The 16601-nt window shown below is 47.2% G+C and overlaps 1 protein-coding gene across 10 annotated transcripts in view; it reads left to right on the forward strand.

Moving 5' to 3' along the window:
* APBB2 (amyloid beta precursor protein binding family B member 2) overlaps positions 1-16601 on the forward strand; it is a 1500548-nt gene that overhangs the window by 900894 nt on the left and 583053 nt on the right. For all 10 annotated transcript variants that reach the window (XM_069631754.1, XM_069631756.1, XM_069631760.1 and 7 more), the window contains one exon: positions 1412-1620. In XM_069631754.1, coding sequence (XP_069487855.1) covers positions 1412-1620 — 209 coding nt within the window. The remainder of the gene's footprint in view (positions 1-1411; positions 1621-16601) is intronic.

Consider the following 16601-nt stretch of genomic DNA (forward strand, 5'->3'; position numbering starts at 1 on the left):
GGGAGACCTGGAGCCCCCTTACATTATTGAGGTATCCCTCCCTACGTTTGTTTTCTGCTGCAACGTAATGCCTATTCACAAGCCACCATTAACGTTGAATCATTTCAAATGCTGGTGCCCCTCAGGAATTGACTGACCCCCACACTGGCCCAAATCCGCCTTTTTCTCAATACGGGGGTAGTATCCACTTCGTACAGCTTCGGAAAGGGCTGCTGGTTCAATTAGCAGCGATGCCCACCCGTCACCCCTCAATGTCTTTTCAGATTCCATCTGTGTAAACGGAGGCAGCATGCTACTGCAGAAAGACCTTCATAAATGTGCTCACGCTCTTGGCATTTTTTTTAGTTTGTGCATGTGCCTTTCCCCTCGTACCCTTGCATACTGTGTTGTGCATGCCCACCCAATTTCCTGGCCACTGCACAGTAAATACTGGGTTTATGATGCGGTTTTCAAACTCACTCATTGACCTGTTCTCACATTCTCATTAATGTCCATCATCACACGAATGTATACGTCCCTACATGTTTATTCAGTAATCCATTCATCCATATCACACTTAAGCATGCATTCGTCCATGTATCGATCGTCATGCTATCAAATGCCCTTAAACTTTAATTCACCCATTTTCAAAATCGTTCATTCATCCTTCCAGCACCATGCCCTTTACTTCCCCATCCATCTTCATGTTTATTAATTCACACATGCTCCCTCGCTCTCCAGTCCTTGGATACACATTCATTCATCCACCACTGTCTCCCCACTCTGTCTGCTATGCCCTGGACATATATATACTCCATCTCCTAAATGGATCTGGGCGATGAACTTTTCACTGCAAGGCAGTCAAAACTCTTCGCTTTTTCAGTGCTTGTTAAGCCTCTTGCCAACCGACTTAGTTTTGTGTTTTGCTGTTGGTTTTCGTTTTTCTAATTTTAAATTGTAAAAGTGCTTTATAATCCCCGGAAAAAGGGATTTTACGACAACCTGGTTGCTAAGAATACGGTTATCTAATGAAAGACGCCTCCGCAAGCCCTTCTGCGTCCACTTTTTCTTGATGCTTGCGTGATTTGTATAGGTAGAAGAACAGAGGAAGAAAACAAACTGTTTTGATCAGAGCTATTCTCAGCACCACTGCGCTTCAGTTAAACTGCATTACAGTTGTGCAATGTTTTCACTCCCCACCACATTTGCTTCCACTCAAAGGCCTGCAAACCATTGGCTCTCCATATGTTTGGACTCTAGCCTGTGGCATTTTAGCAAAGCATTTGAGGAGCACTGTATTCGTTTCGAAAATCTGCATCCTCCATCGTGCTCTACAGCGGGAGTGTCTATGCCCTCTCTATGCGCAGTGCAATATATTGACCGTTTCCCCAGGTGAATCTCACGTGCTTTCTCTGCTTGCCTTTCTCTGCAGCGGATATATGGAATGACCACTCATTTCAGAACGACCCGGATCTGCCGCCTGGCTGGAAGAAGATCAATGATATTGCTGGCATCTACTACTGGCACGTGCCCACGGGAGCAACTCAGTGGGAACGCCCCAACTCCATCATAGCAGATTCTCAGGGCTCCAGGAAGGGATCGCTGAGCTCTGGGAACTCGACGCCCTCGCCGGAAAGTGAGGTACAGCGCAGTTTACCAGCTTATTCCCTAAACTGCACGACATGGATCAATATGTGCTGTTCTTGATTAGCTGTTTTTGACGTATCCTGCATGGTGGGGGGAGTACATTATTCTCATACTATTTCTCATTAATACAATTGTCTTGTATGGGAACACTATATCCCAACACATTACACTTTGCATCATTTCATACACGCATCCTGTTTTATTCCATACGTTATATAACCCCACTCCTCCCATCCCATCTTTAAAAAAATAAAAAAATAAAAAATGTTCCTTTGGATGTGTTCAATGGACTGCAGAACAGATCTTGACTTGCTACCTTGTCCAATCCGATAACTTCATTTCTGTTATGATATTGACACTTCTGTGATGGTTAACTCTTAGGTTCTGTTGGTTGAATGTTATACAAGCAATGAAGTTTTAATTTGTGACCCTGTCTAGGTTCTGCAGTGTCAGACCGTGTAACCAAGAAGGGCTTTTGTGATCAAACCAACCAGCCTTACTGCTTCAAGTTGTAACAGCAATCACAAAGTCCTGCCATGACTGAAGAATGAATGTCTCATTTTCCTCACTGAACCATACAATGACATGATAAACAAGCCTTGACTTACACTTGAAACAGTGATCAATATCCCATGCTGCCCTCACATTTCCCATAATGTCCTAATGGAATTGACCTACATATTCAGCGCCAGGTGACCACTCCGGTGGTGATAGTGCGTGGTGCAAATGTCCATTAACATTAACATATTCAATGTTTAGATCTTTTGAATTTCTTACTAAAAGTTATAGAGACTGGAATTGCTACAGTCACTGCGAAGCATGAATGAGTAGTTGGTTTCCCCTTACTTTGGGCGTCTGAGTATTTTCTGTTTGGTTTTCCACCAGAATATTTTTGTAAGGCAGGTCTTTCTGTATGTTGGAACAGAAACATCCTTCAACGGGAGGACTGTTTTGGTCATATGATTTTGAACATATAGGAGGTCCCGTGGACTGGTCTTTCACTTGAGCATCTTTTTAAAGCTCAGTTTGCTCATACACCAGGAATAGAAAATGTAAAGGCAGTGTAACCAGTTTGTATCCTCCCCTCCCCATGATCGCTTGATATCATCTCGGCCATAGGTCATATGACATGCATCAAATTTGAAATCTTAAGCAGCACATCATTCAACCTAATTTGCTTTGCATGATTGATTTGTTAGCGGCAGTGAAAAATTGTATATTACCACTGAAGTTCAAGGGAATTCCAACTAATTCTAAACTTTAATTACATAAAATAAATCAAGTTATTGAGTCTTTTTGGTGATTTAATTTTATTAGGATATTTTAATGTAATGTTTCTATGATTTCGTTATCTTGATGACTAATAAAACGTTTTAATTCAAAATAACTGTTGATTTATATAACTGTCATTAACCTTTTCCAAGTTAATCACCCTCGGTGAATTCCTGCATCAGAGGCCCTGTTAAATTCGGACAGCCCTAGCTATCACGCCATAGTACATGGTGTGTTTTTCATTTCCTTGGATTTCCTCTTTGATTTAGCTTCTTTGGATCAACATAAAGTAATTCTGGTAATAATTAGTTCCCCCGATCAGTCAGTCTTCCATACTGACTCCTGGGAACCCTGCTTAGATAATGTTCCCAAAAGTATGCCATTTGTTTAGCACAGCAGACTACAGGTGTCTTTTCTGTTCTTTCATAGCTGGATTTTTGTACATGCCCTCGTTCTGGCATTGGCTGGGGATGTGTATTAAAGGTCTGAGGACTCTATGGAGGTGCATCGCAACTCTTCTCTCCCCATACTTCTTGCCCTACCCAGTAGGTCTGGTGGTTTTGATTCACTTTAGCTCAGTCAAAAATTATAGCGGTGCATGTCACTGCACAATAGGTGAGCTTCATCTTATTTCTTTAGTCAATCAGTATTACATCCCTGTTTGATATTCAGTAGTACTTAGAATGTGCTTTCCTTCATCTTTGAGGGATGTAGTTTCATATTATAATAAGGAATTTACTCCCATATTGATCTAATGCCATCTGGTAGTAAGTTCTGGAAAATGTTCCTATTAATATTCCTCTCACCAAATCGGTTTTAGGCTAATTAAAGAGAAATCTAGGCCATATTTTTATAATTGGGCTCCATAATTGGAACGTGGGAACAAAATGACACTCCTTTGTTCTTTGCAAATGTGTGCATTGTGTTTGAGGCCTGAATGGAGCTTGATGTGCAATCCCACATGGCGGCTAACATTTTTCTGTGGCTTCCTAATCTTCCAAATTTTAAAAAGCCCAATCGTTGAGACTAATATGCATTTGAACCGATTCGAATGATAAAATGTATAGTAATATAGGAATACAGATGTTCCAAATTAAACAGTCTTCCGGGGGCGTTTTCAACTATTCCATTTGTTAATATCCCCGCACAAATATCACCATACAAGAATGGTGCTGTATTTTTGTGGCAATATTACCCCATTTGAACCTGCAGGGGACACCCCTGCAATCCCCACTCCCATAATTATCCCCACTAATATCGCCTATGGTCGTTCCTGACGACCATCTATATGGCGATATTATTGGTGGGGATAATATTACCTGATACCTTTTTCAACATCACTGTTTTAAAAGTAGGTTTGCAGTCATCTGTATTTAACTTCCTTTTGAGGATACAATGCGAGGTTTGTGGTGCTATTTGTAATACCTCTTATGTTAGCTTTTGTAAATGGTATTTCTGTATCAAACACTAACCCTTAAGTGCCTGCCCTAATGTGAGATCTTCTCACCTTGGTGTGAAACTTGTACATAATTGGAGAAGAGGAATCCTTCCAGTTAAAAACAAACTGAATTGGTTTACTGTCCTTTTGACTGAAGCCTTTTTTACCAAGGTAAATTTGACACACTTTAAAAACAAATGTTTTAATTAATCAGGTACATAGGAATATGTATAGAGGAAAAAAATCACATGTACAGCATACCAATAAAGACAGATCTATATAAATGTTAGTGATTGTGAGAAACCGGAGGGCGTTCTCACATCTTCTCTTGGATCCACTTCCCAGATGGCCAGGGAAAGGCCATCGGTTTTGGATCCCGACCCTGGAGGTGGAGAAGCGAGGGAGGCGCACCTGGTTGGGGGGGGGTCCTTCAGGAATAAGTAGAGGACATCCCTGCGCGAGACACATTACTCTCCCTCCCCATTTCATAAAGAATAGATAATCCCAGAAGCATTTATAGAATGTTGTTACCCCTTTTCCTATAGCCAAGCTAACATCAAGAAGAATTAAAATTCCCTGAGACACAGAAGGAGGGTGAGAGAGGAGACAGCCAGTAGGCAAAATATGGTATCCCCCTTTCCCTATTCATGACCAACCTAACCCTTCCCCAAACGTTATGGGTTATTGCAAGACCTCTTGCCTCAATTTGCCCCATTCAACCTTTGAAAGTGCTCAGTCTCTCAGAGAAAACTTCTATTCAGGGGGGCTTGTGTGTGCAAGAAGATGATACTGAGGAGTTGGAAGTCTCGAACAGCACCAACGGTTTTGGAGTGGATTGAGGAGATGAATTGTCTTGCCAGTATGGAAAGGATAATCTACAGGAAACAAAAGAAGCTTGGCTTGTATGCTAAGATCTGGGATGAGTTTCTAAACATGTACTAGTTCATTGTTTGTAAATATGTGCTCTATTATATGCGTGCCTTTTATATTGTTTTAATTCCATTGCTTGATCTTTGCTGTTTTGCCTAAACTACAAATAAATGATTAAAAAAAAAAGAAAGTGCTGGGACGAAGAAGAAGCCAAGAGGAATGAATACTACACTATCATTTTAGCACTCTGGTACTGGGACGAGAAAGATTCCTGCAGAGTATGGTGAGAGTCGGGCATGTCCCCTTTATTTTGGTCAGACAAACCTAGTTAAGGATCCACACATGCAACCTCTTAAAAGGTTGCAGGTTTATAAAAAGGCAGCCAGAGAACACTGTAGGGAGGAGAAAACAGATAGGCCTGTGGTGAGAGGACCAGCAGGGGACCTGCTTTTGCAGGAGGCAGTCGTGGTGGGACCTGTGGAGGAGCCAGGACACCTGCCTTCGAACAGCAGCCGGAGCTGCAGAGATCCATGAGAAATCAAGACGCTGTCCGCATCTGTCCAGAGGCGGCAGAGCAATCTGCGATGCAAGGCAAGTCCCTGTAAGCAAGCAGGACTTGCAGAAGCTGGCTCATCGACCGCTGAAGAAGGCAGAAGCCAGGAACCAGGGCATTCCGAGCGACCTGCGAGTGAGGTAACTGAACGAAAACAAGAAATTGAGCAAAGTGAATGCATAATATTTATTGAATGAAATGGAAACCTGAAATTAAGCTTAATGAATATATTTTGAATACTGAACTGAGTAGAATGTTGAAATTAAACATATCAAGTGCCTATTGAACAAAGAAATCTTGAAATCAAGCATAACGAATATCCATTAAATATCGAACTGAATGAAAACTTGCAATTAAGCTTATTATAATGTGAAATCAAGTTACAATTGTAATGGGCAAAGCAAGGAACTGCCAAGGAGGAAATGCCCATATGACAGTTACGTATAGTAAAGAGTGCAAGTGTGAAAGAGTGCCATAGAAAAGTGGGACATGAACAAAACCATTTCAAAGTGAACTTTTAAGAGTAAATGCAGTGCAGCAAGGCCAACGACTGACAAGAAGTGTGACACATTATGCCAGAGCCAAGAGGCTAACCAGGAGAAGCTAGAAAAGTGTGAACCTGCATGTCAAGCCAAGAGGCCAACAAAGAGCACTTAAGTGAAAGTAACTCTGAACACAGGATCAGTTATAGAAGAACCTGTGTGGCTGAAGATCCTGGCGATCCTGGTTGTGTGGCCTGTGATGGCTGGACTGTGTGGTATGGCAACTGCGACCTGTACCAGTGAGCCTTGAATTATAAGAGTTAAAGACATTGTGAAGTCAACCAAAGAGATATAGTAAAAATGTACTACTGAAGCAATCCAGAAAAAGGGTCAGGCTGACCTTACGTTGTGTTTAACCTTTTGAAAGACTGAAACAAGTACAAGTGATTGAGTTAAAGTCTTGGGGAAGGGAACCTCGAGACTTGAGAACTGCAAGTATTGTCTTGAGAACCGAGTCTCAAGACCCTTTTCCTTGCTAATTGTGTTGCTTGGAACTTGGGAAGGGAACCCCGGGGATTGTATGAAACTGCAGTACTTTGAACATAAGAAAGGTAATTTTAAGACTTTTGTCGAACTTTCTTGAACTTGGCGAAGGGGAGCTGAAAAGGAAGCTACGACTTGGAAGAAGCTCAGAACTCTTTGTTGATCACCATTTCTTTCAATTTTGATATCCCTACACATTGTTTACCTTTAGTTGTGATGGCAAGCATAGGTTTTGGACACTGACAGACTTTTAAGTAGTTGAACTCTGACTCACACTTTCCTTAGTTTCGTTCAGGTAATGAAATCCCACCTTAGCACAGGGCAAGTTGGGCCTTCTACCATTTTGACATTTAAGTTAATAAATATATTTTGTTTGAACTTTGAATCTGTTGTCTGTATGTTACTTAATGATGCTTTCAGATGTTAAACATCCTTTAAAGAACATAGTGTGCATATATTATAGAGTAATGGTTGTTGCCCACTAGTAAAAGTGAAACCTAAGATCCATTGACTTTGTGATAATTCTGTTGCTAATAAACTTTTGACTCATGTGTATGACATTTTTAAAAGAGGTGTTCTTCTCCAGCATGGGGTCTGGCATGGAATCACATGCTCATGAATATTCCCCGTCGTCAGGCCGGGAATCCTCGGTATAGAAAAAAATCAGTATCAGTTTCGTTTCTGATCTGTCTTTCTTAGTAGTAACCAATCACTGGTCTCTGGGTCATACTGCCCCCAGCCAATCACTGCCCTCTCCCTAAGCCCTGCCTCCGGCAGCCATCCTCAGATTTTTACCGCACGTTCAAGTGTTGGGAGTCCTCGTGCTGTAGCTCACAAGCTTTTGCTGCGTTTTCGTGCTTTTTCAGGAGATTTTTCTAATTTTTCGGTTAAATAGAGCCTCAAGCGCCACCGTTTCTACATCCGATCAATGGGGATCCGTTTTGGAGTTTTCTACGCCCCTCAAGGGTGAAGATTTCATCGAGTTACGCTTTTGGAGGATTCCAGAAGTTCCGAAGCCTACCCCGGACATGGCCCAGGAGAATGGAAGCTCGACGCCCGGGAAGCTGTTCAGGACCTGCCCTGGATGCCAGCTTCAGAATGTTTTCAAGGAGGACGAGCATTCGTTATGCCTCTGTCTCCATGAGGACAAGACACACAAGGAGAAGGACTGTGCGTTTTGTGGGAACATGTCGGAGCGGACCATGAAGGATCACCACCTCCGTCTCGCCAACTGGCTGGAAGGGAAGAGCCCGTCAGGCGAGAAGAAGAAAAAGAAGTCAGAGCGGTCTTCTAAGTCCTGTGAGGGTGCCCCGGCGACAGGGGCCCAATAAAAGGCTAAACACCGCGAGTCCGCAGGCACCGGGAGTGCCGAACGGTCGGGCTCCTTGGCTGCCAGGCAGGGCGCATCCTCCCCGGCGCCATCAACCACGAGTCAACGCTCTGGCTCGGGTAAGAGGAAGTCCGAGAACCCGGCGAAGCTTCTGGAGAGGCCCCGGTCGATCTCGAAGATTCCGGCAGAGGGGGAGCGAGGCTCGGACCCTCCCCCCAAGGTGAAGGCCCCAGGCATCCAGAAGGTGACGATGGCCTTAATTCACCCTGCTAAGACCTCGATTGAGGATGTCGCCGCAGCCCTGGCTCAGACTGTGGAGGTTACACCAGTGGAGGCGCCCTCAGGACCCAGAGTCTCCCTGCCACCGCGGAGGGAGTCGTCTTTCAGGCCCATTGAGAAGACCCCCACGAAGTCCTCGTTGGAAAAGGTGGGGGAGGGGCTGGTGGCCATCGTGGATACGGACACGACCTCTGAAGAAGAGCTCATCAAAGTCGGGGAAGATGCCCAGCCCATCGGGAGGGATCCCGACGAGGGCGACGACGAGAGCGACAGTGTCACCGACAAGGCTCCTTAAGAGCCCTCGCGCCCGTCGTTTCCGGCGCCGCAGGACACCTCGGCGGCCATTTTGTCAGCGATTCAGTCCTTATGCTCGGAGATAAGGACAAGTTTGCCCCGTCCCCCGACGGAGGTACTTGAGCCAGACCCGACGGGGGAACCGGAGCCAGTACCTTCGGAGAGTCCACCGCATAAGAGGAGGACGACGCATCCTACGCCACCTCTCCCACCTCTGCGACCTGCTCTGCCTTCCCCCCGGTCTACTACCCACAGGGATGATACAGGCACGGACACGGCTACGACAGGTACAGATGATGACGGAGGCGACGACGGGACGTGTCCTCCGTCGCCCCCTGCTCGGGCGTCCCCGCTCGACGAGATTGGATCCTTTCATGCCATGATTTCCAGGGCATCCGAGCTTTTCCAGCTCTGCCCAGAAGAAAAGAAGAAAGAAGGGTTCCTTTACCAACGGCGCAAGGTTAAAAGGAAGACGGTCCTCGCCGTACCGCTTCTTGATGACATCTGGGATGAGGGGCTCGCCCTCCTCAAGAACCCTGCCACTGCGCCGGCAAAGAGGGACCGGTACAAGAAGAAGTACCGGGTCCCCGACGCTGCCCCCTTGTGCCTTCGGGCACAACCTACCCCGGATTCGGCCGTCTCGGCGGCGGCAAAGAAGAAAGCTGGGGGGGCATCGGCCTCGACATCAACTTCCCCGCCGGACGGCGAGGGCAGGAAGTTGGACACGATGGGACGACAGATCTTCTCATCCGCAGCGACGACTATCAAGGCGGCCAACGCCCTGGCTATCTTAGCCCGCTACGACAGGGAGTTGTGGTTCACAATCGCCCCTCTGTTAGACTTCCTTCCGGACGCCAAAAGGGCTGAGGCCCTTGAAATCCTACAGGAGGGGGAGATTGCTTCGGACCACGCCATCACGGTGGCAACGGACATCGCCGACACCGGTTTCCGTCAGTTGGGCAACGGCGTTTGCTTGAGACGACGAGGATGGCTCAAGGCCACGGATTTCTGCCAGGACGTACAAACCAAGGTTTTGGACATGCCCTTCGACGGGAACAACCTGTTTGGGAAGGCGGTTGACGAGTCCCTTCAGGCCATCAAGACAGACACAGAGACTGCCCGGGCACTGGGAGTGCTCCAACAACGACGGCCGTCCTTTCGGAGCTCCGGAGGCAGACAAGGTGCCTCCAAGGGATCCGGCAGTGGCTCCTCCACTTACCGCCAAGCGGCAAGATCTTCGTCCCAGGAAGCCTACAGGGGACGCGGCAAGTCAAGTGGTGCCCGTCGTCGTTGACAAGGAGGTCAAGGAGGCAAGGCGGCCTCCAAACAAGATTGAACCGACCGTGGGGTCGGGCCCCCGCCGAAGCACCCCGGTGGGAGGCCGGCTGGCGAGGTTCGTCAGCGTGTGGGAGTCCATCTCCACCGACCGTTGGGTGCTGGACGCCCTGGCCCAAGGGCACGCCCTCGAGTTTCAGAAGAAGTGCCCTCGCGTTCCACCCGTGGCCAGGAAGGAAAATCCCGTCCCTCAACTACTGTTGGAAGTAAGGGCGATGCTCAAGAAGGGTGCCATCGAGCTCGTCCCAAAGAGGCTTCGGGGCTCCGGAGTTTACTCAAGGTACTTCCTCGTAAAAAAGAAGACAGGAGGATGGCGCCCCATCCTGGACCTACGACGACTGAACAAGTACATCAAGGCACAGAAGTTCCGTATGGTCACCCTCCAGCATGTGCTAGGACAGCTGGAGGAGGGCGATTTCCTGTCGTCGTTGGACTTGGAGGATGTGTACTTCCACATCCCCATTCTAAAAAGACACTGAAAGTTCCTCAGGTTCGTGGTCCAAGGGCGGCACTACCAGTTCAAGGCCCTCCCGTTCGGATTGAAGTCGGCACCCAGGGTGTTCACCAAGTGCCTCGCACCGGTGGCGGCGCAGCTGCGCCTACAGGGGATCCACGTCTACCCCTACCTGGACGACTGGCTCATCCGGGCAAGGACAAGGGAGCTCGCCGTGGAGCACACTGCGAAGACCGTCCAGCTGCTCACAGACCTGGGATTCTCCATCAACTTTCCAAAATCCCACCTGGTTCCGTCGCAAGTCACCCTGTTTCTGGGAGCCAAGCTCGACACAGTGGCGCGGCTGGCCTTGCCTTCGAAGGAAAGGACCAGGACCATTCTGGGCAAGGTGCAGCGTCTGCTGGCCACGGACATGGCCAGGGTAAGATCCATCAAGTCCCTCCTCGGGATGATTTCCTCCTGCATTTATCTGGTGCACCTTTGCAGGCTTCGGATGAGACCCTTACAGGACTTCCTCGACGCCCGCTGGATCCAGTCGACGGGCAGCTTCAAGGACAGGATCCCTCTCAACGAGACGTTCCGTCAGGCGATCCGGTGGTGGAGTACCCGCTCCCATCTGTCGGTGGGCACGGACTTTCAGACCCCAGCTCACCAGGTGACTGTGACGACGGACGCCTCCCTGGAAGGTTGGGGAGCACACTCCGGAGATCTTCACGCGAGAGGCCTTTGGTTCCCGGAGGAGAAGTGTTTCCACATCAACATCTTGGAGCTCCGTGCGGTGTTCTGGGCCCTCAGGTCCTTTCCTCCGTCCCTCAAGGGCAAGGTGGTAAGGATCTTCACCGACACCACCACCACAATGTTCTACATCCGGAAGCAGGGCGGAACCAGGTCCCCGGCCCTATTCAAGGAAGCCCAGGATCTGTGGCATTGGGTCGTCGCCCAAGGGATGTTTCTGGTGCCTCTTCATCTGGCAGGAATAAAAAACACGATCGCCGACTCACTCAGCAGGGAGCTGCGCTCGTGCCACGAGTGGGAACTACGCCAGGATCAGGTGGATCGACTTCCGACGATGGGGCGAACCCCAAATCGATCTCTTCGCGACGGCGACGAATTCCAAGTGCCGGAGGTTCACCAGCAGGTTCCCCCAGCCGAGGAGCATGGGCGATGCTTTCTCGTTCCCCTGGGACGGCCTATTTCTTTATGCGCTGCCGTTGCTGCTCCGGCTCATCAACCAGCTCAAGAGGTCCCGGTGCAGGATGATCCTCGTCGCACCGGCGTGGCCGAGGCAGATCTGGTTCCCGGACCTTCTGGACTTATCAACGTCCCCACCAGTCAAGCTGCCGACGGACGCAGACCTTCTCTCCAGAGAAGGAGGCGCCATTCTTCACCACAACCCGGAGTCGCTGAACTTGCAGGACTGGCTCCTGCAGCACTAGAGTTTGGAGGGTACGACATCCCGGCCGACTGCAGAGAGGTTCTTGCAAAGGCCAGGGCGTCCTCAACTCTCAAGTGCTACGGACATAAATGGAAGAGGTTCTCTGTCTGGTGCCGTGCACAGAAGATTAACCCTCTGCGGATTACGGCCCCTCAAGTACTGCCGTACCTACTGTCGCTGGTCAAAGCTGGACTGGCTCACGCCTCCATCAAAATACATCTGGCTGCAATCTCCCGATCTACCAGGACGACTGGACGGGCGTCCTTGTGGTCTCATCGCCTGGTGAAAGAATTCATGAAGGTTCTATTCTGATCATTCCCGCCGGTGAAGGCTCCTGCCCCGGCGTGGGAGCTTAATGTGGTGCTGACCAAGCTCATGGGGGTCCCATTCGAGCCTATGCATTCGGCACCTTTGAAGTTCCTGTCGTGGAAGACAGCTTTCCTTGTGGCCATCACCTCCGCACGACGAGTGGGAGAGATCCAGGCCCTATCTTGCAAGCCTCCATACTTGACTTTTCATGACACGAGGGTGGTGCTGAGGACACACCCATCGTTTATGCCCAAGGTGCTGTCGGACTTCCACCTCAACGAGCCCTTGGTGTTGCCAGTTTTCTTCCCGTCGCCTTCGTCGCCGGCTGAGAGGACTTTGCACTCGCTGGATGTAGCTAGAGCGCTGAAGTTCTACGTGGACTGCACAAAGAGTTTTCGGAAGACGTCACAACCGTTTGTGAACTTTGGGACTGTGAATCAAGGGAAGGCTCTCTCGAAGACTTCCATTTCCAGATGGCTCTCCGGCTGCATCATGCACTGTCACCGGTTGGCAAACCGACAGCTGCCCGGCCGTCCGAGAGCCCATTCGACCAGAGCGATCGCTGCTACCACGGCGTTCCTGTCTGGTGTGCCCCTGCTGGACATCTGCAGGGCTGCGACGTGGAGGTCGACGCACACCTTCACAAGATTTTACTGCGTCGATCGGGACTCCAGGGAGGAGTCCAGAGTCAGCCAAGCAGTGCTGCGCAACCTGTTCGCCTAAGGTGAGCCTGGTGAGGAGGTAAGAGTTGCTTAATGTTGAGTTGTTGTATTGCTTAATGTTGAGCCTGTTGCCACCTCCCGTGGTTGTGCATGTGTGTACTGCTATGTATTCTCTTATTCATGAGCATGTGAATCCATGCCAACCCCATGCTGGAGAAGGAACAAGTTACTTACCTGTAACTGTTGTTCTCCAGCATGGGTCTGGCATGGATTCACATGCGAACCCTCCCGCCTACCCCTCTGCGGCTCTTCACTTGGTCATACTGCCACTTTACGTACTACCAAATCTGAGGATGGCTGCCGGAGGCGGGGCTTAGGGAGAGGTCAGTCATTGGCTGGGGGCAGTATGACCCAGAGACCAGTGATTGGTTACTACTAAGAAAGACAGATCAGAAACGAAACTGATACTGATATTTTTCTATACCGAGGATTCCCGGCCTGACGACGGGGAATATTCATGAGCATGTGAATCCATGCCAGACCCATGCTGGAGAACAACAGTTACAAGTAAGTAACTTGTTCCTTGCTCGGGTCCCCTAAACATAAAAATGTGCAAAATCGTGCAATGATTTAAAAATAATGCAACATCAAAAAAAAAGTACTCTATGTGCATTCATTGAGCAGGTGCACAGTTGAAACCACTGGCTGATTTGCTTCATCTTCAAAAGAGGTTGGGCATAAAGCGGTGAAGACATGGCTTTTTTGTGGTTTGGTGCAAATCCACGCAGTAGTTTGTGTTTTCTTTTGGTGGGGACAGGGTGCTCACAGGAACCAACATCTTTTATACATTTCCTGTGGTGCATTGCAGAAACTGAGCCGTTTCAGAAATGAAAAACTGCAATTTCTTCTTCATCTATGCAAGCTGTTCGCGTGGGAATTTCACTGTGATTTCAAGGCACATTTGCAGAAAATGTGTGCAAGAAGAAATAGGGGTGCCACAAAAACTATTTTCAAAATGTATACTAAAGCACCAAATATTGCACTAGTTCTCTTCCCTCATCATAGTCCAGTTGCACGGGCCGAGAGCCAGCAATGGGGAAACATCTGATGTTGCATAATTTGGAAACATACTGATAATGTTGTATATGGCGCCTGTGAGGATATAGGTGGGGTGAGATGTAGGATAACAAAACTCTTGAAATTCAGTTTTAAAACTTTATTTAAAGGAGAGTTAAGCTGAAACAATTCGACACAATAAAACACTTTAAATTCAGTGAAAAAACATTAGTTAAAGTGACATTAAGGTGGCAGTTTAACACAAATAATCCCGTTGTATTATTCATTGCATACCAATGTGAGGCAGCGATCTTAATGAATTGGGTTTGATCTACTGACCACCAACTAGAATGCATTTATCTCCTAACTGATATTTGCTTATTTCTTACTTTGCCCCTGATGATCAACACCACTGTGGACAATTCACATAGGTTTCCGCAAAGGGACCACATTGGCAAATTTGCGGACGTTTTAGCAGAAACCTAGCATTAAAAGCGTGTAGTTTAAGGTCTATTTGATCAGCAGCCCCTGCTGTGCAACCTTTGGCGCACCAGATATGTTGGATTGCAACTCTCATTAGCCCTTGCCAGTGTAGTCTATGGTGAGGGTAACAGTAGCATAGTTTGTGGGCCGCATGATGTTGACTTGGCTGTAACCAATGTTTTTCTTCCTGAATTCTAGAGCAGAGTCTTATATTATCTTTTTGGTGGCTGGACCCTCTCTGTTATGTGTGCAGACGCAGGTTCTCTAAATTCTGGGACTCCTTCCCACTCACCCCTTCCGTTATTTGCAATCAACATATATGTAGTTTACTGCACCACTTTTTTTTTGCAGCCAATTTCATCTTATTCTTTTTACCGCATTTCGCCTGAAAAACAGATGGGGGGGGGGGTTTGAGTTGGGATTATAATTAAGTTGGGAGGATCTGGTGGGCCGCAATTAATAGGGTGGGCCATCATCAAACCGAGAGTATAAAAATGAATGTGGTTGCCAGAGGGATACATACATTTATGTATTTCATTTGAATTTAGTCCAGGGTTAATCCTACCCAGAGCAGGCAGACCTCCCATGTTAACTACCGTATCCTACTTCAAAGTATATAGGACATGTATTTTGGGATCAAAACCCAGTTTCCCTAGTCTTTTTTTTTTAATTTAACGCTCCTGACCAATGCAAAAACGCGATATGAGACAGACTGAAGCTCCCTGCCATCCTTGAAAGTATTCTAATGGAGCCTGCATTTATTTGTTTCGTGGCGTCCTCAGACATTGGATTTCTTTTTTCCACTTATTTTTTATTATTTTATCACAAATTAAGTAATTAACAGATAACAAGCGTCAGAAACAAATAGGCACAATAAAAACATATGAACATCAAATCACACACTATACAAGAGGCAAAGTAAAGAGAAGAAAAGGAAGAGGAGTGAAAACGAAGAAGTAAAAAAAGAGGGGAGGAGGATAACGTCGCAGCTAAAGATATAGGTCATTAAAAGCACTCCAAATATCATCAAATGTCTCTTGTCGCTTTTCACTTGGAACCTTCTCTCCCTACTAGGAAGAAGCAACAAACTATGCAACCAATCATAGACAGTGGGCCTAACATCACTTTTCCAAAACTGCAGAATATGCCTTTTAGCCACCACAAGAGCTTACCAGCAGGCAAAGCAGTATTAGAAGGGAATAGACCCAGCACACCCTACATGGTTTTCTCGAAGCTAGACACTGCATCGATGCATACCCACTAATGGTGAGGTGTCCCCCCTGTGGCAGGAGTAGTAAACTAGGTGTCTGGGAATTTCCACATTTCATTTCCATTGCTGCTCTCACTGAACTATAAGAAAAGCTTTCACTCCTGCATTTCCTCCTTTCTCCTTCTGCTGTGATCTCCCTTTCTCTCTCTTTTGCCAGCTCTCCTTTCTCTTGTTTTGCGCTCGCTTGCTTGCTCTCTCTCTCTTCACCTTACCTTATACCACAAAATATGGCTTGTAACTGGAGCCACTCTTATGCAATGTATAACTCAAATTATAGAGCAAAAGCTGAGCACCCGATACATTCTTTGTCCCTCGTTTCTCAGCGCGTAGGAGAAAATATTCAAAATGTTAGTGCTAATTTGTATTTCATATTTTGGGAGAGGTCATTGTAGTTTGGGATAATTCCAGGGTTCAAAATTGAGGGGAGCTGGGCTACCAGGTGCTAATTTTGGCTCCTAGGGCCAACTAATGCCTTTCAAATATGTAAATGTGACATTAACTTTGAGTATTTGAGAATGTTAAAAAAGAACACATCTAATGCACATTTAAACACAATGGTTCATGCAAAATGGACAAAAAGTTAAGCATATTTCTGGTAGCTCCTGGTTCATCTGCGATAGCTCTGCTCATTGAATCTCAATTTTGAACCCTGTAATTCCATCACCCAACGTATAGCGCCCGGCTTCACCTTGACAAACAATTTGGGGACAGGCATTATCCAGTGGTAAGGACTACTCCCTAAGTTTATAATGCTTAGGTACAACATGATGTATCAAATCCTTCCTGTCTGTCAGTCAGATTGTTGGATTGTCCAGTACGAATGTAGGTGATTTATAGAGCGCAAACAGTGCTAGGAGTTCTGCTGAAGCTGAAGGGGCACAAAGCATGTGAAGACAGAAGGTAGGATGCA

Source organism: Ambystoma mexicanum, chromosome 6q (genome assembly GCF_040938575.1).
Source record: "Ambystoma mexicanum isolate Mex_15411 chromosome 6q, UKY_AmexF1_1, whole genome shotgun sequence".
In the NCBI taxonomy this organism is placed as follows: domain Eukaryota; kingdom Metazoa; phylum Chordata; class Amphibia; order Caudata; family Ambystomatidae; genus Ambystoma; species Ambystoma mexicanum.